This window comes from Panicum virgatum, chromosome 5K (genome assembly GCF_016808335.1).
Source record: "Panicum virgatum strain AP13 chromosome 5K, P.virgatum_v5, whole genome shotgun sequence".
NCBI classification, from domain to species: domain Eukaryota; kingdom Viridiplantae; phylum Streptophyta; class Magnoliopsida; order Poales; family Poaceae; genus Panicum; species Panicum virgatum.
In genome coordinates, this window is record NC_053140.1 from 33,211,844 (window position 1) to 33,238,230 (window position 26,387).

Here is a 26,387-nt window from a genome sequence, read left to right on the forward strand (position 1 = left end):
GGTATTGGAGATGGAATTCACGGTCTGCTGGAGATGCTCTTAGTGTTTCAATTACAAGATGGATTGTAGATGTTGGATTTCGCAATATGTGTGGATCCATATGTGCTCTTAGTCTCACTTTGTTAACTCTAATGGCATTTTTTTCCAACAGAGATGGCACATTATATGAAAGAAACCTGTCTTCTTTTGCGAGTAAAGGGAGATCTTATATTAATTGCTCATAAACAAATTAAATCACGAGCAATTACCTGCTCAGCACAGCGAGGAAAGTGATCACGCCACACAGCACTATGATTCAACCGCTTTGCGTTTGGGCTAGCTCATTTGCTACAACATTTCTCTCTCTTTACATGACACAACTCTAGGTCAGGGAGCATGCTCACTATCCTCACATCCTCTTGGATGATAGAGAAGCATGCCGGCTTCATTGTCCTCGACTCCTTAAGATAACGGATGACCATTGCACAATCCGACTCAAGTACTACTAGCAGACCATTGTGCTACCAGGTTCAGCCTTCCCTACACGCCGTGGCTGATGGCTTCCACTTTCTCTGCACTCTTGGCCCGGAAGATCACTCGGCAAGCAAAGAGTTTTGGCTCCTCGATGGCCCCGAATTACAACCCCGAACCCTGCAGTGCCAGTAGACTCCGTAACTTATGTCTTATCTTTACATTCCTTGCTATTATTTTAGCTTTATCTTACGAGAATTGCTCCAGTAGTAGACCCTTCAATAAAACATGCACGAATTAAGGTGTTAAGGTGTAGTAGCCATGTGGACTACCTGAAAAGGGCAGAGGAACAGCGCCCCATTTGTATATAGAATGGATTAAAGGTTTTTTTTAAAGAAGTAGTGTAAACCAGGCTCCAGGAGGTGTAGGGTTCGGATGGTTCAGCTGGATGGATGTTTATGTCAGCCAGTTAGCTGCGTAGGCGATGGACGAAGGAATGGGCCAGCTTAGTTTTGGCTCAGCACTTGTATATCGAACGACGTTGCATGGGCTTTGCACTTGCACGTAGCAACGGCCCACTCACAAGAACAAGAACAAGAACAAGAATATTCCTCTCAAAAAAAAAAACAAGAACATGGTCGCCGAACGCCATGCGTGCCCCACCCACTTCGCTCACGACAGAGTAGGTGTCAACGATCAACGCTTGACTCTGACGGCCGGGCCGGGCACGGAGACTAGTGTGTGTATCTGGCTCGCTCCATTCTAGGCTCCGCTTCTACTTACTAGCCTAACAGCTCCTCACCTGACCTCAGCCGTGACGATCTCATCACATCCCCAACCGTACCGTAGCAAATTAAGGTCCGCAGGGTGATCGTCGATACAAGAGAGGAAAAAAACACAAGCTAGCTAGCCAGCAGCCGACCACTACCATGTCCGCGCCGGCGGTTGCCACGGCGGCCGAGGGCGCGACGCGCATCATCCTGGTGCACGGCACGGGCCACGGCGGGTGGTGCTGGTACCGCGTGGCCACGCTGCTCCGCGCGGCGGGCCACCGCGTGGCCGCGCCGGACCTCGCGGCCTCGGGCGCCGACGCGCGCCGCCTCCGCGACGCGCCCACCTTCGAGGACTACACGCGCCCGCTGCTGGACGCGCTCCGCGGGCTCCCCGGCGGCGAGCGCGCCGTCCTGGTCGGCCACAGCTTCGGCGGCATGAGCGTCGCGCTCGCCGCCGAGACCTTCCCGGAGAAGGTCGCCGCCGCCGTGTTCGTCACCGCCTTCCTGCCGGACTGCGCCAACCCGCGCTCCCACGTCATCGAGAAGGTACTACTACTAATAATAATAGTAATAATCTATGGAGAGGCGAGAGCGCTGACGTTAGCAGACCAGCAGCTGACGTGATTTTCCCCTGCTCTGTTGTGTTCTTGGCTAGCTTGCCCTGGCGGACTGGATGGACAGCGTCACGGACGCGGAGCACGTCCCGGCGTCGGTGTTCCTGGGGCCCGAGTTCCGGCGGCGCAAGCTCTACCAGCTCAGCCCGCCGGAGGACTACACGCTGTCGCAGAGCCTGGCCCGGGCGAGCTCCTACTACGTGGCCGACCTGCGGTGCCAGCCGCCGTTCAGCGAGGCGCGCTACGGCGCGGCGCGCAAGGTGTACGTGGTCTGCGGACAGGACCGGGCCTTGGTCGAGCCCTACCAGCGGGCGATGGTCGCCGGCTGCCCGGTGGCGGAGGTGAGGGAGATCGCCGGGGCGGACCACATGGCCATGTTCTCCGCGCCGGCGGAGCTCGCGGGGCACATCGCCGACGTCGCCAACACGTACGCCTGATGCCGCGCCGATGCCCGTCGTCCGACCACATTGCTGCCAGTGCTTCACAGTGGCAATTCTGGTACTCGAGGACATGAGAAAAATATCAACGCCATCTCAAATTTTCAATTTATAGCAGTCAACATAGGCAACTAAACTTCAAGATTACACGAGAATAATATAGATCTACCAAAAATAATGGATGAGGGAATGTAGCTCCTGTTTGGCGTGACAGTAAAGAGTCTGCAACCTAAGGCTTATTTCTCTTGATGCTGTTTGCCACAAACTTGAACTTGAAGATCACACAGCATAACTACGAAGCTACAAACCAAAACCTCTGATTCTTCAGACACTATCTATGATGGTAGTTTCTTCTGGCTCTGTATTGATACTAACAGTATAAATTAACTAGAGCAATCATCTCACTAGTGCTGCAATAATTCGTTGAAGCGTTACATGGACTTCATTAAGACTCTACTTGAAGAAGTAAAAGAGACTAGAAAAATGCCAGATTCATCAGTGCAAACTAGTGCTACAAAAATTAACAGATTGTTGCTGTTGAAATAAATAATCAATTTTTCGCTTGGTTGGTTCTACACGGCCGCCTGCAATGCAAAACAAACATTTTCAAGAAGAAGATAGTTGACAACGTCACTTGTGAGGTCTGTGGAGGGGCACCTGAAACTACAGAGCATCTATTGTTCTTCTGCCCCTTCTCAGCGACCGTCTGGTAGCGCCTAGGCGTTCAACTGGGAGAAGATGTCAATGCCCGCGACCTCCTCCACCTCCAGAGGCCGGAAAGTCTACCGCCGGCTCACTTCGACACCTTTGTCCTGCTGTGTTGCTGGCAGCTGTGGAAGCGGCGTAATGGATTTGTATTCAGACAAGAGAGCATGTCCCTCCTGCAGTTCATGCAAAACTGTAAGCTAGATGCAAGAGCTTGGAGCTGCCGGCTCCCGAGACGTGACATGAGCGTTAGTGATCTTTGGTGTTCCGCTTTTTCTTTGGCAATGTAAACTTTCAGCGGTTGTAAAAACTCCTATCAGGCCGTTAAGGGCCACCGTTCAATATAAAAACTCAGGTGGGGGGGTCCTCCCCCCTCCGTTGACCATAAAAAAAAATCAATTATGCAAAGTGAACTGGTAGGTACGTGACACCAGTAGCATTAGCGAGCTATGTAAATCAGCTAATTAGCATATATAGTATCAAAAGATAGCAAATCTATCATATAACCCGACGACAACCATCCTGCTGATTCATTTCAAAAAGAAAGATAATGAAACGTTAAGAATGAAATGTCATCTCTTCATTGTCCCTTAACTGCTAATTTGATTCGGACATCTAGAATTGTGAGGGAGACCAGAGAAGAATAAAAGAACTACATTGTTGCAGAAACTGAAATATGATGAAAACAGAGCATACTCTGCATTAACCTGCAACTCTATCAGTAGCAAAATACTTCTTTAGAAGCTTGTTGTATGCTCAGATGGAATTAGATACCAATTGAAATTGCAAAATTATCTCTACATCCCATCAAAACTTTGAGCACTTGGAAAACACTCCCTGCTATCGCTCTAACCTTGACATCTAATGCAAGGTCTAAATGATCTATACGATCCACTGCATGATCAGTCCGTCCGTGGGTAGCTGTTGAAGTTTTGTAAACCTGTAGCTGCAAGTATTAGTGACTGAAGAAAATCGGTCTACCTAAATTTGAATTCCGGATTCAGCATACGATATGCTCGTATTTTTTAGATTTATTTTAAAATTTAATCAGTGCTATTCTTTTAATGATGGATGGTGTGCCGATCAACAACAGAGTAATAATGTTGACCTCATTAATCTGGAAATCTGTTGGATCAATCGCTCGAAGGTGTTTTTAGGAGTATGTGCGTGAATTTATGAGAGCGAGGCTAGCAACGTAGCTTACCGATCGGCTGTGCATGCGCCTGCTCTGCGCCCGCGGCAGGCTGGGAGCCAGCATTGGCCTCCGTCGGGGCCCATGAGCAGAGGTGGATCTGCCCATTTCAGCCGGCAGTGAGTGAAGCGCCCACTTTTTTCTCTCTTCTTTCCTCTCTCTCTCCTCCGCGTAGGAATTAGCCAACTTGTAGCCTACCATAATATTTGCTCTGATAATGGGTGCAGGGTGTGTAGAAGCATTTGCTTCTGTGTTTAAAAAGACTAAACACTGCAGAACTTCATTCAAGGCAGACAAATTAGTAGACTAATCATGGCGTAGGAGTAAAGGTTTGATGTCACGTTGGAAATTTGGAATAAATAGTGGTTTTAAAAGGTTCCATTCCATCCAATCCCGTTGGGATAACCGTTACCTACGCCTAGGCTCTCTCCCATTCCCCGGTTCGACGGTGCCTCCCCTTCCCCCGGTTCAAGCTTCAAATTCCCCAAACCCTCGCTGGCTCGCTCACGCTCGCGCTGCTCGCGTCGTGCCCAGGCCGCCGAGAGATCAGCCCGCGGTGCCGGCCGGAAGCTGCTGCACACATGGCACGGTCGCCTGCGGGGGCGGCGGCGGAGGAGGAGGAGCGAGAGGAAGCCGGCGCGGGATGCCGCGGCAGACCCCGCCACGCCGCGGGGGAGGAGATCGAGGTCGTCCTCAACGAAGAAGGCTTCCGCGGCGCCCGCTTCGAGGCCACCATCGCCGCGCGCCGATCCAACGGCTACGAGGTTGTCTTCTCCACCCTCGAAGCCCGCCGCCGCGGGCCCCTGCTCCGGGAGGTCGTGGCAGTCGCCGACGTGCGGCCCAGGCCGCCGCCGCCGCCGCCCGAGCGCGAGTTCAAGCTGTTCGACCTCGTCGAGGCGTACGACGACGGCGGGTGGTGGCCCGGCGTCGTCTCCGGCGTCCTTCCGAAATTGAAGGGGAAGGCGCGGTACGCCGTGTCGTTGCCGCTGTTCCGCGAGGTGCACGAGCTCCTGGCATCATTCGTCCGTCCGCGGCGGGAGTTCGTGTGCGGAAGCTGGGTGGACACGCAAGATGTGGTGAGCAATTTCGGGGAAGGGAAGCCTCCTTTCCAGTTTGCACCGTCTCATATAATCCTCTTTTGATTTGGCTCTCCAGTTACACAAATTTGCATGGATTTCGCACGAAACGGTTTGCTTCCCAACGTAATTTCGGGGAAATTGCTGCATCCCAAACAGGGAAGTAGAAATTTGAGTTCCATTAATATGGGCTATTTTAAGAAACATAACCCATAAGTTTTCATGATTAATTTTACTCATTACAGAAAACACTAATCCACAAAACTGTACAATTTGGTCCCAAATGATGATGATGCAAATAAGTTCTGCCACACTAGTTAGTTCGTAGACATATTGTATATGCATTTGGTTAAAAACAATGTGAGGATCAGGGCCCCCCAATGCAATCTAAAATGTATCTGTAAATGGATGGCTAGATTCATCATAAGTTTGTTCCTCAAATGCTAATTGAGTTGAGAATCAGGTGATATTATTTTTACATCCATACACATGTTCTTTGTTCTGAGTCTCTTGAAGCTTTGTTCACTAAATCATGTCATGTATAACTAGATGATCATGCTTAGAACCACACCCTACACAATAGCCATGTAGCCTACTTTAGACTCATCAAATAAGCCATCCAAGTCAAGAGCCAAGAGAGCATTCCTAAATCCTAATGAAGCTCTACTAGCTCCATGATATAGTTAGTTTGCCAACTAATTCATGTCGTGGTTTTTGTTAACTAGTTTGAAACAGCACAGTATTAGTTGGTAAAAATGGATTAAATGCTTTTGTGAAACTAATTTCGAGTGCAGCTGCGAGGGATACCACTGTATGCAGACGGTAGCAGTGTAGAAGTTATGTGTGATGAAGAAAAGAAGGGCAGAGCTTGGATGCCAGCTACTGTCATCAAGATGGTTGGCGGTATCAACTATGCCGTTAGCTATGGGAATAAGGAAGACTCCATTGAAGTCCTACATTCATGCTTCATTCGGCCACAACCCGTGTTTGACAAAACAAAGTTTGAGTATGAATTGGTGGCCTCAGCAGAGGTGGAAGTATATCAGGATGGTATCTGGTCAGTAGGTGTCATTGAAGATATCTGCAGATATGAACCTAGAAGATACAAAGTAAGGGTAAAACATCATGGCAACAAAGATGAAGATGACTACTTTCTTGTGTCAAGTACGTCCTTGAGACCCTACTCCAAATGGGACGGTCAGGAATGTGTGCTTTGCTCATCCAAGGTATTTTACTAACTAGTTAATTTGTCACACATGATCTTAAGCACTTCTTCTGTCTACTTCTAAGTTGCCCCCTTTTCCACTATGATCTTAGATGAATGTTAGTTTAAGATATGCTACTATTTTTGCTTAGATCCCTTGTCTGCAATGAGTTGCGTTGGTTGAAATGATGGTTATATTTATCCCATTTCTCAGAACTAATAGCACTATTTGTTTACTAGAAACATGCTAGGGAAAGAAATGACTCAGCTGCTGACTATTCAGAGTTATCGGAATCTGGTGGGGATAGTGATCGCTATAATTCTGACTATTCACCAGAGTTCTCCACGTGTGCTGAATTTAGTGATCAGTGTAGTTCTGACTATTCACCTGAGTTCTTCACATCTGACCGGGATATTGATCAGTATAGTTATGTCCCTAACAAAAGGGTGCGGAAAGAAAATGTGGTCAAGGAAGAACTGCCCTTGACACACTCTTTAAATCTCAGGCAACATACATCCAAATCATCATCAAAGGATACTATGCATATGGAAACAACTCCTGAAAATGAGGCTGCTGGAGTGAAGCAACTAGAGAGCGAAAGCAGGGTTGCAAAGGGGAAGGGTAAAAAATTGGCACCAAGTGTACTGAAGAAGTTAATGTATACACAATGCGATGAAAAAGGACAGTGCTTCTTGCCAAAGGTACATCCTGCACAACTTGATAGATTTACTATCAGTTTATCAGTATTAAAAAGTGTGGGCACTTATTTTAGCAAAAGTTAGTGCATTTCTCAGGCACCTTATTTATGAGTCACTCATCTTTTTTCTGATTTATTACCTGTCAACTATTATCATGCACTTTTTCCGTTCGGTTTTTTTCCTCCCTGAGACCACTGACTCTATTTTGTCCTCGATTGTGTTCACTTGGTCATATATTTCTAGGCACATACTAGTAAAAGAAAGGAACTTCATTCTGTCTCTCCATTTGATGATATTGCTAAAACTGGCAGCAAGTCCAATTCTGTTGATGTTATCGTGATCAGCGATGACTCTGGCTGTGGAAATTCTTTTGAAATCGGCGACACTTCAAGTTCAATTCCAAACAGAAAGAAAAGGCGAATAAATCTCCCATATAAAGAACCCCATTCCAATCATCCGGTACATCAGTATCAAGCATCACATTCTGCATCAAACTTATCGCAAGAGTCAGGCTGCCTGGTCCAAGGGTTACTCAGCATAAACGAAACAAAAGAACCAGAACTCTCAGACAATCTTCATTTAGAAACTGCGATGATGTCAATTGGTGATGCTACTTCTGGTGATGAACCCCATGAAACGTGCCAAAAAGTTGCAGAGGTAGCAGCTTCTAGCATATTTTGCAGATATTATCTTGATGCCATATTATTGCTAACTCATCTCAGTGCCTACAGGTGAAGAGGTGGATGGCTGGGGCTTCCAAAGAAGGAGCAGATATTAGTTTGATTAACTCTAGAATTTGTAAGTGCTTGTTAGTTGTTACCTGCATAGACTTGAGTTACACTAGATAATCCTCTCTAATCAGATTAAAATTTCATCAGCCAATCAGAAGACTAATAATGAATCATGCAGTGGAGCCTTCCCAATTGGGAAACTACAATCATGTTCATCTGTACAACAGAAAGTTAATGCTGATCTCTTGTGCATTGAAGCCCCTAACGACAGCAAAGTAAATACTCTTTCTTTTGTCACAACCCACCTGTCTGATATTTCTTCCACCAAACGTTTAACTGTGAAAGAAATGCATTAAAATGCACCTTCTTTTTAGCGTATTTTGATAGTTTATTAAACACCATGTCATTTGTTTGATCTTTCTGATCATCTATTGATGTCTATGTGCACAGATGGAGATAAGAACCGAACAGTCAGCCATGCTTTCCAAGGAAGTCAATGTCTTGTGCATTGAAGCCCCTAATGATAATAAAGTAAATACTATTTCTTTTCCCGCAACTAGTATGCTGCTGATTCTTCCACCAAACCAAATAGTTGGGTCGGAGAGGCTTGAAACAGTACCTGCACTGCAAAGCTTCTTGTAGCGCCTTTTGGTGATATTCTATTATATTGAACTCCATGTGATTTTTCAGCCTTTCTGATCATCTATTGATGTTTTTTTTGTCCAGATGGAGATAAACAAAAAAAGAACAGACATTTATCCAAGAAAGGATGCAACCTTACCAATTGGGGTACTAGAGTCATCTTTGACTGGACAGCAGGATGTCAAGGATGATCACTTGTGCATTCAAGCCCCTAAAGATATCAAAGTAAATATTCTTTCTTTGTTCACATACCTTAATGCAATTTCATCCGCCAAACCAAATGGAAGTGTGGTAGACGGATTAAAAGGCACCTGCAGCTGTGAGGCCATTTTCTTGCAGTGCATTTTGATTTTCTTCTAGTTTATTGAAATCTTGTCAAATTTTCAGTCTTTCTGTGAATAAATTTTTGATTTATGTGCAGATGGAGAAAAGAAACAAAAGAACAGGCATATCTCTTGAGGCAGCAGGAAGCTTTCATCTGGAAACCTGTATGAACTGTAAGTTTTGCAAAATCACAAAGGCGATTTTGTTATGGTGTTTTAATACCCTGACTGACAGGATTCGTTTCCAGCAGACGAGATGATGGATCTATCGAAATTCATACCGGTGCCAGTGCCTAGCAGCAGCAATCATGGTACTGCATTCTCTACAAGTTCCTTGCTGCTGATGCCTAATCACAAATTGGAGATTTTCGAGATGCTGCCGCAAAAACCACATTTTCGTGAGGTGCAGAATTGTCCTCCAGAATTTCGTGAAGGAAAAGTTCTAGGACTTATGATCTCATTTGCAAACATAGCTGAAAGCATAAAGAACATGCAAATTCAAGACGGAGCGCGGCTTTATCAAGAGAAGATGGACAGTCTCTTGGTTCTGGAAGAGGATGGTTTTGAAGTTGTCCCCATGAAGGTCCGTCTCCATAACCTGCTTTGCTTGAGGAATTGCCAGATTAATCTCAAGAACAAAAAAACAAGTTTGGAGAAAGAGATACTCGAGATAGAAGCAGTCAATTGTGGATTAGAGCAACAAGTCAAATTCCTTGACATGTGTATCTTGGGGATGGAGGAGCAGAAATACCAAGAGATGAAAGCTTCTGTTTCCATGCAGAAAGCAGCAAACTGCTCATCCATTTCAAAGCTCCAACTCGACCTGCGCCATGTTGAGGAATCACTTGAGGCTGTTGAAGCTGATTTCTGCAGCATTGCTTCTGCGCCGTGGCAATCAGATGTTGGGTCTTAGATACTGTAACCTTGTTCAGCTATCAGGGGAGGTAAACCCTGCTCCCCACACTCTAACTGATTATGTATATACATGCTTTCCACATGAATCTGGGAGACATGCTTGTCTCTTCTGTCAGTCTGTCCCACCTAAAATGACCTTCAGCCATGTGCATTTAAGTCGCAAAGCTTGTTGCCCCTTTTGGGTTGAAAGGAGTAGCTCATTGGCAGTGTTGCAGTTTGCGAGGCCCAGCACCCAGGGTCAGCTAGTTATCTTCTTGTTGAAAGCAACCTTCCTGTGTACTAATATTTTCAGCAATCAGAAAGCCCTGAATCAATCTAAAGCCTTTTTCTTATTTTTCAGTAAACAGAGGTGACCTGGTTTTAACTAGCATATAAACTGCATCCACACTCAAATAGTCAAATCTATAACTAACGGGGATTATATTGGTGCAGTAGAGGTCTGTAGCAGAGATGTTGCTAGCATTTCTCGTCGGCTGTCATCGCGATCTGTGGCTGCTCCGCCTGGCTGCTGGCCGGCGGCGTGGCCCACATGGCGCAGACGAGGTAGGCGACGAGGTTGACGACGCTGAGCACGGCAAGCAGCCAGTAGAAGTAGTCGAGGCGGCTGTTGTTGATGGTGTCGCCGAGCCACCGCGTGCAGCCCTTGACGAGCGATACGAGCGCGCTGCTGAGGAAGAAGCCGAGCGAGAGCGTGGTGAGGAAGAGGCCCGTGCTCATGGTCTTCATGCCCTTGGGCGACCGCGTGATGAAGAAGTCCAGCTGCCCCGTGTAGATGAACGCCTCGCCGGCGCCCACCAGCAGGAACTGCGGCGTCAGCATGAACACGCTGATGGGCAGCGGCTCGTGCCCCGCCGCCGCCGCCGCGCTCGTGGCTGCCACGGCGAGGCGCTTCTTCTCGCAGCTGGCGGCGGCGGCCATGCCGACGATGGAGAGGACCAGGCCGATGCCGATCTTCTCCAGGTTGGTGAGCCCCTGCCGGCCCGTCATGAGGCTCCGGCAGAGCTGCACGAACACGCGGTCGTAGACGGCGAGAGTGAGCATGATGGCGCCGACGAAGAAGACGGTGAGCGAGGCGGCCGGGATCTCGAAGCCGCCCATGCGCCGGTCCATGGTGGTCGCCTGCTCCACGGAGAAGGTGATCATCTGCGCGTAGATGGTCCAGAACAGGATCGTCGTCGCCCACACCGGCATCAGCCGCGCCACCATCTTCACCTCCTCGACGCGGGACACGGAGCACAGCTTCCACGGGTTGGGCACCGGCCGGCCGTCGCTCCCCACCTCGTTGTCGTCGTCGCCGGCCATCACGGCCGCCCTGTCCAGGCACGCGAACTGGGCGGTGTGGGGGATGCGCGCGTGGTCGAGGCGGTCCTCGTAGAGCGCGGAGGCGGTGAGCGGCTGCTTGATGCCCCGCTTCCGGGCGGCGGCGACGAGGACCTGGAGGATGTGCCCGATGGGGCTCCCGGAGCTGCGCCTGTAGCGGTAGCGCCTGGTGCCGGAGAGGAAGACGCCGACGGCGACGAGCATGGCGCCGGCGCAGATGCCGTACGCCCAGCTTCGGCCGACGTGGTCCTGGACGTAGACGAGGACGGTGACGGCGAGGAGCGTGCCGACGCTGATGAAGAAGAAGAAGCGGTTGAAGAAGAGGCCCATGGCGGCGCGCTCGCGGGCGTCGCGCTCGTCGAACTGGTCGGTGCCGAAGCCCGAGACGCTGGACTTGAGCCCGCCGGTGCCGAGCGCGATGAGGTAGAGGCACACGTAGAGAACGCCCATCTGGAGCCCCGTGGCCTGCTCGCACGGTCCGGCAGCTCCGGGTCCGCACGGCGGCGGCCGTAGCTGCCGCACCTCCGTCGACACCGCCAGGAGCCCCGTTCCCTGCGTGCGTGCAAGCAGTGGAAGCATTGATCACCATGAGGTCATGGCAGTTTTGCCATGTGCAGAGCTACAGAAGCATGGACACTTACGATGGCTTGGACGAGGGCGAAGATGGCGATGGTGAGGTACCGGCCGAGGAAGGAGTCGGCGAGGAAGCCGCCGAGGAGGCAGAGGAGGAAGGAGGTGCCCATGAAGTCGGTGACGACGTTGGCGGCCGCGGCGCTGGGCAGGTGCATGGTGCCCGTGAGGTAGGTGACGAGGTTCACGGCGATGCCCATGGTGGAGAGGCGCTCGCAGAGCTCGATCCCGAGGGCCAGCGCCGCCGCCACCCAGCCGCCCGTGCTGGACTTGTCCGCCCGGCAGCCCCTGTAGTCCACCGCGTCCTGCACCAGGTTGCCGCGGCCGTCGCCGGCGCCCCACGCCGCCCGCTCCTGCTGCACCTTCTTCCCGTCCTGTCCACACAGCAACGACATGGCGTGGTGTCAGCGAATCACCAACAGTTTCAGGCTTTCAGCATTGCATGCACGCATGCGCAATAGTTCAGCAAACAAATGTTACTACGAAATTTATCACTTAGTTCTTATTAAGCTGCAAAACTAACTAGATACGAACCATGAGCTCGGACTGTATCAGCTAGCTAGCAACAGTGTGCAGCTAACTGCCGAGCAGAAGAACACAAGGCACCACAAGGCGTACGTGTGGCTCAGCTAGTAGTAGCTCGAGCGATCGAACGCTGCGCTTGCTTGCTGGACGAGCTGCAAATTGATGCCTCCTTTTATAGGCACGGATCGGAGAGATCACCAGGAGATAGACGCGCACTCGAGGTCGTCGACCACCGACTGATCGGCCGGCCGATATGATCATGGAGGGAATGAAGGGAGATCGGGCGAAAGGGACCTGCACCAGGTGGCAGTGTGCCTGGATCTTTCGTCTCTCGCATAAGGTGGGGGGGCATCCTAGAGTACAATAATGTTATTATATATAATTATATTTTGATAAGGTTCAAGAAAGTTTCCAGGAGCTGATTGGCTGAAGGAGGTCAGAAGATGATCTGCTCCTGAGACGTGGAAACTAAGAAAAGTGAGCAGATAGTGGAGCTAGCTAGCTAGCTGATCGAGGCCGCCACCAATGGGGAGTTCAGCAGCATCAGGGGGTGTTGTTCCCTGCCCTTCGTCCAAGGGAATGTTCTGGGAGCTTCAAACAGCATCTGATCTGCTGCGCATCTATCTCATGCCTCTCTGCATGCATGGGGCCCTTCAAGCCCACTAGTGATCACAATAATGCAGCTGGGGCTAGCTACCAGTGGAGGAAAGGGGGAGATGATGATCAGCTTTACAAAGCTAACTACTGCGATACTACCATGCGCATGTGTGTGTGAAGGGGGGGGGGGGGGCGGAGGATCACGGGGCTGATCTTGGTGATCCATCCACCTTCGATTTGTTTATCAATGCAAGTTTTTCCCACATGCACTATTCGTGTAGCATTGGTTCTTTATAAAATAACCATTATTTTTCAAAAGGATCGTGCACCGAGTCTAGTCATTTTTTTTTAGATTACACAGTACAACTCAGACATCACTGAGTCTAGTCATCTAGTACAACTCAGACATCACTGAGTCTAGTCATCTAATGAAAGACCGACACGGGTTGATACATTGCTCATCGAGTTCCTTATTTAAAATACTAGAATGGAAATGTTGCAAGCATACTAGGCTCTAGAAACGGAATTAAAATAGGAATAATAATATTATTTGGTTGCAGCTGTGGTAGGTAAAAAAAAATCATTTCCATCTACTCTAGAAGACAAACCAACGGTGATATCGTGAGGGTGATGTTGGTAGTTCTGTTTTTCCTTTCCTGTTTTAGTTCTTTTTGTAAGAGCTGTGTAAATTTGTTTCCGGTCTTTCTCCTCTAATAAATTGCGCAGCAAGGCTCTTCATGTTTTTTTTTGCTCGAGACTACTAAAATAATAGAGGCACTTCAACTACTAAAATAAGAATAGATACTCCCATTATTTAACCAATGAGAAGATTATGTCGAGCTGCTGTCCCTAAGAGCAACTCCAACAGATTGATCTTCCCCTTTCCCCTTTCCATTTTTTCTCAATATAGGGGATTGATGTTGAAAAAACCTACTCTAGCAGATTGATTTTCCATCTCCCTTTCCCCTTTATTTTTTCTCAATCCCCAATAATTTCTCTCCAATCCCCAATAGAAAGGGGAGACATCACATCTCCCTTTCCATATAGAAAGGGGGAAATCAATCTGTTGGAGCACTTCTTCCTTATATGTTGAAATTGAGAAAGGAAAATTCCTTATATGGTGAGAAAAAGAAAAGGGGAAGATCAATCTGTTGGAGTTGCTCTAACTCCCCATATATTATAAGAAGATTGCATCACTTTCCATCTCATATACACCCTTGATTGGACTTCGTTCATTGATGTAGTTGCAAATTCGTTTCCAAACAAATTCAAATGTGTGTAGTGCACAAATTTATCGATCAAGAATTGCAATGCGTTTTTTCACCACGCATTGCAATTCTTGATCGATGAATTTGTGCACGACACACATTTGAATACACAATGTACGTGTTTGTTTTGGTCGGGCTGTGGACTCATCAATTCATGACATATGATGTGATGCTCCTGGACCAATGCTTGATCGATCTTCTTCCTCTGCCTGCCATTCATCCACATCTTTTTGCTCGAGACTACAGAAAAAAGCAGCCTCCCATTGCATCTCCTCATGTTCGATCCATGCACCGCCCACTTTTTGCACATTCTCCTATTTTCCTCCTCACACACCTGGGTCCTCATATGATCATCCATTATTTGCTTATTTTTCCGGTGTAAACCTCCTGCGAATTTGTATACGAATGGGCAGGGCGCGCTGTTCCTATCTTTCTGTTCCGACCTCATCCATTATTTGAGGGGAGCTGTATCTTTCTGTCCAAATTCAGAAAAAGAAGGGTATCTACGTCCTAGGGACCTGCTGGTCGATGCTGACAACTTGTCAAATGCAAGCCTTACGATCTAGACTCTAATCCCTACAAGCTAAGTGTATAGTATCGAAAGTAACCTCCCGGTATAGATTCCAAATGTTAGGCGTGCATCGTTGACATCACGAAATACAAGCCTTGAGCACTGTTGATACATAAGCGCGCCAAACGCACTTGAATGCGTTAGAACACACGAATGATCATCAAAACGATCAAAACCAACGAAGCTCTGGGCAGGCCGATCTGAGCGGTGCCGCCGACCAATTTGACCGATTCAAGCAGGGCTTCGCGTAGACCTAGAATAGCGAGCTCGGAAGGGACCCCGTCGGAGTTTGTGGAACTAGGGCTGCTCTGAGATCGGCAAGGCACTCAGAACACCTTCAAACGCCATTGAGATGCAGGAAGAACAACAAATTAGGGTTTGGAAAAGGCTAGGGTTTGAGATGTGAAAAAGTAATGCGATTTGTATTGATTCGATTGTGAATAATCTCAATCAGTCTTTGCCTTCATATATATAGGACAGGGAAGACGTATCCCTTCACAAGTTGATTTATAAAAGATTTCCTAATACAATTTCAGATCTATTTGGACTCTACAGACTAGACCGGTCGGCCTCGGCATGTGCCAAAATTGACTGTCAACAAGCACTACATTGTGTGAGTATACATCGGCAGAAAAGATTAAAAAAAAAGAATGTAATGGAATTTTGATAAATATTTTATACATGTGACTAATAAAATACGTTTTTATATGTGTTGTTGAAAAAATAAATACATTGCAATCAAAATTTCAAACGGATTAGTTTCATGTATTACATGCAAATATCTTAGAATCCGGTAGAATAGAATGACGACAAGAATATGTGCATGGAAAGTTTAGTATGGTTAACCATATTTAGTATGGTCAATATGGCAAAAGGGTTAGAGTACCTCAGAAGCACATCCAATAGGGCTGGGTTCGGATTCCCGTAGGAGCAAATTAAACGGGTCTGTAATAAAGAAAAAAATAGGTTGGGCCGGGCTTCTGACTTCAGTCAAAATATAGTCTCATTCTTGTGCATTTTTAACTTTTTAATAAACAATGTAAGTAAATATATCTCTGTATGAATGATCATATCTTACTGATAGATTGAGACAAGTAATCAGCGACTTGTTCTTCCCACCTTGTGTATTTTTGACTTTTTTATAAACAACAATGTAAGTAAATATATCTCTTGAGGAATAATCATAGCTTACTGATAGATTGTGACAAGTAATCAGCGACTTGCTCGTCCCACACATTTGTTTTGCCACAGTGACTATCAGGCTAAATGTCGATATCATCATCAGTCGTCGTCCATGAACAAGCACAAAGGAGAAGCAGCCACCCGGTGCCACTTGTATTACATTATTGGTGGTTATATAAGGACCGTTGCTGGTAGTTCCACGTGGATGGTCTGCAGGTGCAGAGAGACACACGAATAGCTGACACCTCCATCGACCAGTATTTGCTTACCTTCCAATTTCTTAAAAAAAGGCTTATGGTCGGCTATTGCATTTCGACCTAACCTAGAGCATAAGAGCAGAATGTAACTGTTGACACATCTTGTACATGGTTGCAAATTTGTGTTCTCTATGTATACTGTTTCCTATGTAGACATTATACTTAAATTATTTGCAACCTTTTTCTTTCTATAGAAGAGAGGGATGATCTGGTGGAGTATGCTGTGTTTCCTAGATTCCTTCATTCTATTTGTCTGTAAAGATTTTCAGCCATTGAGACAAAGTCATTACTTATTACATCTTTGTACACATAAGAACTCCATTCCAGTGAATCTCCCTCGAAAATACAAATTATTTGACAACTAATTTTCTAATTTACATTTCTCTTATAAGGAAGTTTTATAAAATTTCAAGAGCATTACATCAAATTGATATAAAGTTTTGGAAAGCACTCCCGACATGCACATAACCTAAATATGGAAAGAAAAAATAAATCCCAACACACTAATAATGATCAATCTATAGACTATACCGCCACCAATGTACCTATGTAAAAAACTTCTTGGCCACCTGCCCCAATCATTGTGATATAAACTTCTTGACTTTGAAGTGCATGTACGGAGCTAATTGACGGTGGGTGAGTACCGCAAGCAGGGATTCAAGGGAACCCCGTTTAGAGATCCGGCCAGGGGTGTAACGCGCAGCGAAAGCTCCCTTGGGGGAAGTGGTGAGACTGTGATCTTTAGACAGGTTCAAGCCACCCGGAGGCATAACACCCTACATCCTATGAGCTTGTGTCTGATTATTGCCTTATCAGTTCGAAGGATCCGAGCCCTTTGCCATTCTGGAATCTTGCTATTTATAGAGTACAAACTATACCAGGAATATTCCTCTTCTGGTGTGAACGCCCCACGTTGGGTGCGGGCGCCGTCCACCAACTTGCCCTGCTCCTTGTCAGCCGAGCGATCATTGGGTCGGGCCCACCACGGGGTGTCTGCAGTGCATCCCGGGACGACGCGGTACCCCGGGAGATCCCGGAGTGTGCCCCGAGGCGTTGCGGGGCTTCCCGGGGTGGTCTCCTTCTGCCTTGGTGGCCCCGCGCCTCGTCCGGGATGACCTTGGTCAATCCCGGGTAGGCGGCCGGGGTCAGGTCGGGAGTTACCATGACGGGACGTGGTAAATGGAGGCGGCCCCAGCCACCGTCCATTTCCCCATTAATGATGTGACGTGGCTCAGAGATAAGCCTACTCAGTCGGCTCTCCGCCGTCTGAGTGCACGGCTCCTCCGTAATCATGGTGTTTTTATGGGAAAGTTGCGCCCTTCTTTGGGCCCCGCGCTGGCTTTGGCAGCGCGGCGCAGTAATCTTTGGGATCAATCACACGGTAAAAGTTTTTTTACCGGGCAGATGTCTTCGCCGAGAAGGAAAAGGACCTCCTCGGGCCTCCACGAGGGGCCCGAGCCCAGTCCAGCCCGGACGGGATCCGCCAGGCCTGCTCGGACTCCTGTGGGAGCGGACGGGAGGTTTGCCGTCCTCCCGCACACTTATCCTGAGGAGTGGGCCCCCGTCTCCACTACGCTGACACTAATGTATAATGGAAAAATTAACCTGCAATGCAGAATTATTATATTTTCCAAAGATTACGTCATTTCTGTACAATCATAAGGACCAATATGTAGCCACCACACCTAATATAACTACCGGTTTTAGCTCCTTCTCAATACCCCTTAGCGAGTTTCCAAACATATTTGGCATGCTGCGAGGTTGAGACACACACGATGATGCGGCGTAAATAGTGGACCACACAAAGCGAACAAAGCAACATTCAAATAATGGTGTTTAATTGTTTTTATCTTTGTGACAAAAGCAACATCTTTTGCTCCCTTCCCTATTGCGCTTTGCTAAGTTATACCTCGGTCCCAAAATATAACAACTTTTTGACTTTTCAAAATCAAACATTTTTGTATCTGACCGTAGATGGTAAAAAGAATATAAAGATTGGCAACATAAAAGTGATATTAGTTCACTGCTGAAAAATGGGCCAAAGATCCAGGCCAAATGTACCAGCTGCTGTTGCAGCCGGTACTGATGCGAGACATCAGTATCAGCTGCAATAGCAGCTGGTACCTTTGGCCTGGATTGGGCGCAAGGAAGGAAATTTGGTACCGGGTCATGGCACGACCCGGTGCCAATACTGGAGCACAGGCACCGGGTGGTGCCTCCAACTGGTACCAAATGACCACGGCGACAAAGGCACCGGTTCGTGGCATCACCCGATATGCCACGACCCGGTGGCGGCCGGTGCTCTGTCTTAAGGCACCGGTTGGTAATACGACCCGTTGCCGATGCGCTAGATTTTGCACCGGGTCATTGGCACCAACCGGTGCCTTTGGCCCGTGCCTATAAATAGCACCCCTCCCCCCTCCAAGCTGTTGTGAACTCACTATTCATGGCAGCTAAGTGAGGGAGCGGAGGAGAATTTTTGCAATTTTTTTGAAAGGTTAGTATTTTTTCTCCATGATTTAGAAATTAATTTTTAAGATGTAGTTAGCACTTTATTTAGTTTATACATGTGATCAATATTGTTAGAAGTAGTTATTTAGTTTATAGTTGTTATATTAATTATCCTTTCAATTAGTTTATTGTTATATTTAGATGTAGTTATTTAGTTTATAGTTGTTGTATTAATTATTCTTTCATTTAGTGTATAGTTATTGTTATATTAATTGATATACATGTGATAATAATATTTATTTAGATGTAGTTAGCAATTTGGTTAGTTTGCTATTATTTTATAGATGTGTTATTTTTTATATATAGTTAGCAAGAGATTTAATTAATTATATTACTATAATGAAATGTACAATTATAATAAGTTAGTGATTTATTAAAGGAAAAATATAATGTTTTCTCATTTTGATTATAAGAAGGAATCAGCAATGTTTCCATTCTTTCTCTCTCTCATTTGCGAGAGACAAATACATAAACACATATATAGAGAGCCAGACAGAGAGAGTGATAATGTGAACATTGCCGATTACTTTTTATAACAAAGTTCAATGATACAAGGGAAAATGTAAATATGTAAAAATTTGTGAGATAGCGTATTTAATTTTAGGTTAATCGTGTATTATGAATGAATTATTATGAAAGTATATGATGTATATAAATGAATTGTGAACCCAGATGAGTCGGCAATGGATGTACATGGCCGACCAGCGTTCAAAGGAGTTCATGGATGGCGTGCATGAATTCATAGAAGCGGCCGAGAAACACAAGTATGGCGGTTTTGTTCGTTACCCATGCAAATTCTGTAAGAATGAGAGGGATTACTCGTCATCAAGAACCATCCACAGTCACAAAGAGGAATTATGCTGGATAATAATGAAGAAGAAGAGGACAGGATTCCTAACTTTGCAGCCAATTATGGTGCCTTTTTTGATGACACTGCTATGGGTGAGCCTGAATAAGATACCGAAGGACATGTTGTAGAAGATGATCTGGGTCAGATGCTGCGTGAAGCTGAGACATGGATTACAAACCATCATAATGATACGTTCGCCACCTGGTTGCAAAAGGAAGTCATGGCCAATGATGAAATTCATGAGCAGCTAGCTTGGCTGGCCAGGGGTCCGGCAAATTCAATCTTGATGTACCAAGGATATGAAATTAATGAATACACAATTTACACAAGAGCCCAAGATAACAAGAGCACCAATCAAAATAGTGATGTCCGTATAGATGCCACAGACTCTAGTGGCCAAACAAACTCATATTTTGGTTACATTGAGGAGATCTGGGAACTCGACTATGGGCCGCTGAAGATCCCTCTATTTCGGTGCCAATGGGTTAAGCTGACAGGAAAAGGTGTTGATATCGACGAGTACAGAATGACAACAGTAGACCTCAAAGCGCTTGGCTATCGAGACGAACCATTCATCCTAGCTAAGGATGTCACCCAAGTTTTCTATGTGCAGGATATGTCTAGCAAACCGAAAAAAGACAAGTCTAGAAACAAATCAAGTTTTGTAGGTACGGGAGATGAGCCAAAGCGCCACATAGTTCTGGCAGTCAAAAGAAAAATTGTGGGAGTCGACGATGTCACAGATGAAGAAGAATACAACAAGGTCGATGAAATGACTCCGTTCGCAGTGGAGGATGACACAATTATTTTTTTAGCCCAAGAGGATGCTTCCTACACATGTTATGATCACAATAAAGGGACGATTGTAAAGGAACCATCGTTAATATTCCATTAGTTGAATGATTATCTCTTGTAATATTTTCCATGAACATTATCAGATTTATTGGGCAATTAAATGATTTACTAGGCATTTATCAGATTTATTAGGCAATTAAATGATTTATTAGGCAGTTAATAGATTTATTGAGAAATTAACAAATTTATTAGGCATTAATCAGATTTATTATTGAATTAACTAATTTATTAGGCGATTAAATGGTTTATTAGACAACTATTATAATTATTAGGCAATTAACAGATTTTCTAGACAATTATCAGATTTATTATGCAATTGTCAGATTTATTATGAATTATTAGCCAATTAATAGATTTATAAGAGAACAAGAAAGGGGAAAAGAAAAGACAAAGGAAAAAAAATACAACCTTAAGGTACCGGGTGGATTTTCCAACCGGTACCAAAAGAGAACCTTTGGTACCGGTTGGAAAATCCACCCGGTACCTTAGTGTCCTATCTGGGTAAAAAAAAGTGGGGCGTCGCGCGGGAGTGGAACCGTGGCCGCGACGCCCAAATTACCACGCGTTACCATTGAGGTACAGAGGAATTTCGTTCAAAGAGGGTCACAGAGGAGGGAAAAGTGAACTTCGAAAAGCCTTAGGTACCGGTTTTGGAAATCCACCCGGTATCATAAGGGCTTTTCATTTCCCGCCCGTTGGGGACCTAAGGCACCGGCTAGGTGGAGACCCGGGACCTAAGGCTACACAAGGGTACCGGGTGGATCAGAAACCGGTACCTAAGGCTGCCTTAGGTACCGGTTTGTTTTTTTTTACCCGGTTGTTGGCGCTCCTTGAGTACCCATTTTATTATATGATTAGGAGAGGTTTTGGTAATTTCTTCGGGATGATTCATGTACTAACCCGCCACTTGGCACCCGAACTTGACCGTTTTCGATTTTGTCATGGATTTTGGAGCATATTGCATTTTGACAGGAAATTGGACATTTTCGGAGATGTTTTGATGCATGGTTACAACTGGGCTAAGATGAGGAATAAGAGGAAGAGGCCACACGCGAAAGATGGGACTGAAAGGGGCCAGAAAGGGGCCAGGCCGGCCGGCCTAGAGCCCTTGGGCCGGCCGGCCTAGCCCATTTTGGAGCCCAATCGGTCTCAGTTTTCTTCAGCACGAAGTATGCGTCAACCCTAATCTATGTTTTACCAAAACCACCGACCATATCCGCCTATAAATACCCCGAAGCCGCCGTCAAAGAGGAGGATCGTAGAGGGATCGCAGAAGGGCATCGAGAGGATCCAGAGAAGAGCATTCAGAGATCCATTCGAGTTAGACACAAGAGAAAGGCGACATCGGAGGCCTCATCGTTCCTCGGCGCCGCTGCAAGTTGGAGGACAACAAGGGATCCATCCCTTGCTGGAGATTTCGTCACCATGATCGACTACGCTTCGCTTAGCTTCATGGGGTAAAGTCCTCGTTTGTTCATGGGGTTGTAAGAAGATCTTGAGTTGTAATTGTCGAATCCTTTATGAGATTGATCTATCACGATTCTTGTTGATGAAGCTTTGATGCCTAATAGTTCGCGACTTGGCTTTGGGTTTGCTTTGCTCTTGCATGGTTTACTTAGATTACATCAACTATCGTGTTCTTGTTGATTCGTTACCGATTATCCTCGTGTAGTGATAGTATGCGGGGGGGGGGGGGAAGGTTTTGATCTTGGAACACACCTTTGGTAGATTAGATCCGTTCTTCGTTGCTTGGCGATTACATCTCTAGTGATTCTAGACCCTATGGACAAATGCTCTTCATATCTTGTGCACACACATACCATTGCTCACTAGTCTAGATTAGATTAGATTAGATCTATTTCACACTCAATCACTCAATATAGATCTTTTACCAACATCATTAGAGCTTAGTTAAGCATAGTAATACACTTGTTCCGTGGATTGATAAACCTTGGGGGAATACTCTAAGGGAAAAGCTACACGATCTGTGCGCTTGCGGTACATAAATTGGCGCTCTAAGGAGCGTCAACAAGCTTTTCTAGCGCCGTTGCCGGGGAACAAGCGATTTTGCTACGTTTAACTTTGTATTAATTTTGTTGGTTACTAACACCTAACCTTTTCCCTAGAAATTTTTTGTTTTCTTGTTTTTGTTTTGATTGTCTAGATGGCCCATCTCATTCAACACGTGGAGGAAGGAGAAAAATCACTGAGGGATCATGCAACCCCGCGATCGGAGGACTTCGACATGCAAAAATCAGATTCGGTGTTGCGAGCCACCGCGTACGAGATCAAGCCTCAAATCATCAAGATGGCGGCAGCAAACCTCTTTAGAGGAGATGAGATGGACAACCCATATAGACATATCAAGTGGTTCACAATGCTATGCAACACGGTACAACAAGATGGAGTTCCGCTAGCTTGGTTTAGATGGAATCTTTTCCCATACTCACTTGCGGAAGAAGCGAGAAGATGGTTTGCACTTGCATCCTTCGAGGCAAAAGGAAATTGGGATGACTTGATGAAGAAATTTTGCGAGCAGTTCTTTCCGTTAAGCAAGGTTCAACATATTCGGAAGCAAGTGATCAACTTCGCGCAAGGAGAAGAAGAAGGGATAGATCAAGCATGGGATAGATTCAATGGATTGATTGAACAAGGACCGAAGCTCGGATTTTTCGGTGAAGTACTCTTGCATACCTTTTACTTTTCCCTAACCCCCGAGTGCATGCAATTTGTTCAAATGTGTGCAGGAGGAGATCTCATGGAGAAAACACTCACGGAAGCCGCCCAACTCCTACAAAAAATCAGCAAGGGTGCGGCCATGCGAAGAGATTGGGAAAAACGATGTTCGGCAAGCTCCGAGGAAGAATCTCAAGTGCGGGTGCTTGCTGGAATTTTCAGAAAAGAGACATCGGAAGTGAGGGAAGAACAACCGAAGCATGGGAAAGTCATAGAGACAAACCACGATGAAGAAGCATCGATCTGGAGTGCAACGAAAGACGACCCAGAAAAGAAAGGAAGAACCATGGGCACCGCCAAATCGCTAAGGGAATTCGAGCAAATGGATTGGATACCAATTGACTTCGGAAGATTGTGCGACAAAGCAAGACCGCATCCAAATCAGCGAGGAATGGCGAAGGTGATAGCGGAAGACTTCCCGCCGGATAATCACACGGGATATACATTTGGCAAGGAATCGGCCGGTGATATTATTCGGAAACTTTTTGAAGAAAAAGAGGAAGAGATTGACTTGGACGAAGTGCTGGAGGTCAAAAAGATCATGGGAGTGAAATCAGAATCATCACCCTACGTGCACATAGCCCAAGTATATGCGATTGGAAGCGATCAAGGCGAAGGTAATCCATCACCCACACCTCGTGTTGATTGCATGATAGACGGAACAAAATGTTGCAATATTTTATGTGACGTTGGCGCCCATATTAGTGTGATGAGTTCCAAGGTTTATGTTGAGCTTTTTAGTGAAACATCAAACCTTGATGCCACAATCATTAAATTGATCATGGGAGATGGTAGATTAATTAAACCGCTTGGAGTGCTTAGAAATCAAAATGTTGCCATAGCGGGTAAAAAAATTCCTACCGACTTTTTTGTGATTAACGCTAGTGATGATAAACATGAAGGCATAATCCTTGGAAAACCCTTTCTCAAATTAGTAAATGCTGTTCTAGATGTTGGAAAAGGGATTGTCACTTTTGATCTAGATGGAGAGAAGCGCATAATTGAATTTCATTCAAAACCGTCTTTTGCTTCACCTCTACCTCTTGATAACGAAGAGATAGAGAGCATTCGTTCCATTGATTCTTTCAGGGATCCTCTCCAACGCGCTTTGGAGAATGGAGACGCTCAAGATGATCAAGATGGAAAACTAGTGGAAACAATGAAAGAGTTGAAGCCGCAACACGGGAATTTGGAGGGAGAAAAAATTGAAGACATTGGAGAGTTAGATCAAGAAGAGGATGGTGCGCCCGATGTTGAGATGAAGCCACTCCCCAAGGGATTGAAATATGAATTTTTGGGAGATGACAAGGCTTTTCCGGTGATTATTAGCGACGAACTGAGCCGGGAAGAGACGGAGAAGTTGCTGAATTTATTGAAGAAGCACAAAAAGGTGATCGGCTACTCGATTAACGACTTGAAAGGTATTAGCACCGCTTTTTGCACACATCGTATACAACTCGAGGAGCAATACAAGCCGGTCATAGAGCATCAAAGAAGGTTGAACCATGCTATGCGTGATGTGGTGAAGAAGGAGGTTATCAAATTGTTGAATGCCGGAATAATATACCCCGTGCCACATAGTGAATGGGTAAGCCCCGTGCATTGCGTTCCGAAGAAAGGAGGACTCACGGTTGTGAAAAATGAGAAGGAGCAATTGATACCGCAAAGAACCATCATAGGATGGAGGATGTGCATCGATTATAGAAAATTGAATAAGGCAACAAGGAAGGATCATTTTCCACTACCATTCATCGACGAGATGCTAGAAAGGTTGGCAAAGCATTCACACTTTTGTTACCTTGATGGATACTCGGGATTCTTCCAAATATCTATTCATCCGGATGATCAACATAAGACCACATTTACTTGCCCGTATGGAACTTGTGCATATCGGAGGATGCCTTTTGAATTGTGCAATGCGCCAGCTTCTTTTCAAAGGTGCATGATGGCTATATTTTCAGATTTCATAGAAGAGATTATGGAGGTATTCATGGATGATTTCTCGGTGCATGGTACTAGCTTTGAAAATTGCTTGGCAAATTTGAAGAAAGTTCTTAAAAGATGTGGAGAGGTTGATCTTGTGCTTAATTGGGAGAAGTGTCATTTCATGGTGAAAGAAGGAATTGTCCTCGGTCATGTTATCTCCGAGAGAGGGATAGAGGTGGACAGAGCAAAAATAGAAACCGTGGAGAAATTGCCACCACCTACGGACATCAAATCTTTGAGGAGCTTCCTCGGTCATGCTGGATTCTATAGGAGGTTCATAAAGGATTTTTCAAAAATCACCAAGCCATTGACACAACTTCTCCAAAAAGATGTGGAGTACAATTTTGATAGTGATTGTCTTCACGCATTTCGAACACTCAAGCAATCCCTCATAAGTGCTCCTATCATGCAACCTCCGGATTGGAATCTACCTTTTGAAATCATGTGTGATGCAAGCGACTACGCCGTGGGAGCCGTTCTTGGACAAAGGAAAGAGGGGAAGGTAAATGCTATCTACTATGCAAGCAAGACTCTCAATGAAGCCCAATTTAATTATGCAACAACAGAGAAAGAATGCTTGCCGTGGTATTCACCTTCGAAAAATTCAGATCATACATAGTAAATTCAAAGGTGATAGTTTATACCGACCATGCAGCAATAAAGTATCTCTTGTCCAAGAAAGATGCTAAACCATGCTTGATTCGATGGATCCTATTGCTACAAGAATTCGATGTGGAGATAAGGGACAAGAAAGGAGCAGAAAATGTTGTGGCCGACCACCTATCAAGGATGAACCATGGAGATGATGGAAAAGAACCGATCGAGGATCAAATGAGAGATGATCACCTATATAGAATTCTCGACAAAGATAGTTGGTTGAATGAAATAATACGGGCAATAAAAGGGATGCCCTTTGATCATTTGGACAAGAATGCAAGAAAAAGAGTGATCACGGAAAGAAGAAAATACTATTGGGATCCACCATACTTATATAGATATGGAGAAGATGGGGTCCTAAGAAGATGCATACCGAGGGAGGAACGTGAAAAAGTTCTAAGGAAGTGTCACTCGTCGGGATATGGAGGCCATTATGGGCACTTTAGAACTCAAGCTAAGGTATGGGCTAGTGGATTCTATTGGCCCGAGATGCATGAAGATGCGAAAATATTTGTTTTGACTTATCCGGAATGCCAAAGGACGGGGAATATCTCGCAAAGGAATGCCATGCCATTGAACTACAACTTGCAAATATATATATTTGATGTCTGGGGAATTGATTTCATGGGACCATTTGTGAACTCACATGGTTTTGAGCATATATTGGTGATGGTGGACTAT

General features: G+C 45.8%; 3 protein-coding genes across 9 annotated transcripts; 2 read left to right on the forward strand and 1 right to left on the reverse strand.

Moving 5' to 3' along the window:
- Positions 1-1,276: 1,276 nt before the first annotated feature.
- On the forward strand, positions 1,277-2,587 carry LOC120707149 (methylesterase 3-like). Its single transcript, XM_039991953.1, has 2 exons — positions 1,277-1,769; positions 1,879-2,587. Exons 1-2 carry the CDS (start codon positions 1,380-1,382, stop codon positions 2,272-2,274), a joined length of 786 nt encoding a protein of 261 aa, XP_039847887.1. The 5' UTR covers positions 1,277-1,379; the 3' UTR covers positions 2,275-2,587.
- A 1,975-nt stretch (positions 2,588-4,562) lies between these two features.
- On the forward strand, positions 4,563-10,075 carry LOC120707150 (DUF724 domain-containing protein 7-like). Of its 7 annotated transcripts, none has more exons than XM_039991956.1 (12): positions 4,568-5,247; positions 6,042-6,139; positions 6,176-6,183; positions 6,235-6,473; positions 6,692-7,153; positions 7,394-7,807; positions 7,882-7,948; positions 8,029-8,156; positions 8,332-8,412; positions 8,608-8,748; positions 8,945-9,020; positions 9,095-10,006. In XM_039991956.1, the coding sequence occupies exons 1-12, from the start codon at positions 4,753-4,755 to the stop codon at positions 9,757-9,759; spliced, it is 2,874 nt and encodes a 957-aa protein (XP_039847890.1). In that variant the 5' UTR covers positions 4,568-4,752; the 3' UTR covers positions 9,760-10,006. The 7 variants fall into 7 exon arrangements, with proteins under 7 accessions (XP_039847893.1, XP_039847891.1, XP_039847890.1 ...); XM_039991960.1 differs by having other exon boundaries at positions 5,108-5,247; positions 5,327-6,139; XM_039991959.1 differs by having other exon boundaries at positions 4,563-5,247; positions 5,327-6,473; positions 9,098-10,075.
- On the reverse strand, positions 10,068-12,402 carry LOC120707151 (protein NRT1/ PTR FAMILY 6.2-like). Its single transcript, XM_039991961.1, has 3 exons — positions 12,246-12,402; positions 11,723-12,085; positions 10,068-11,633 (listed from the first exon to the last, which is right to left on the reverse strand). Exons 1-3 carry the CDS (start codon positions 12,246-12,248, stop codon positions 10,218-10,220), a joined length of 1,782 nt encoding a protein of 593 aa, XP_039847895.1. The 5' UTR covers positions 12,249-12,402; the 3' UTR covers positions 10,068-10,217.
- Positions 12,403-26,387: the final 13,985 nt, after the last annotated feature.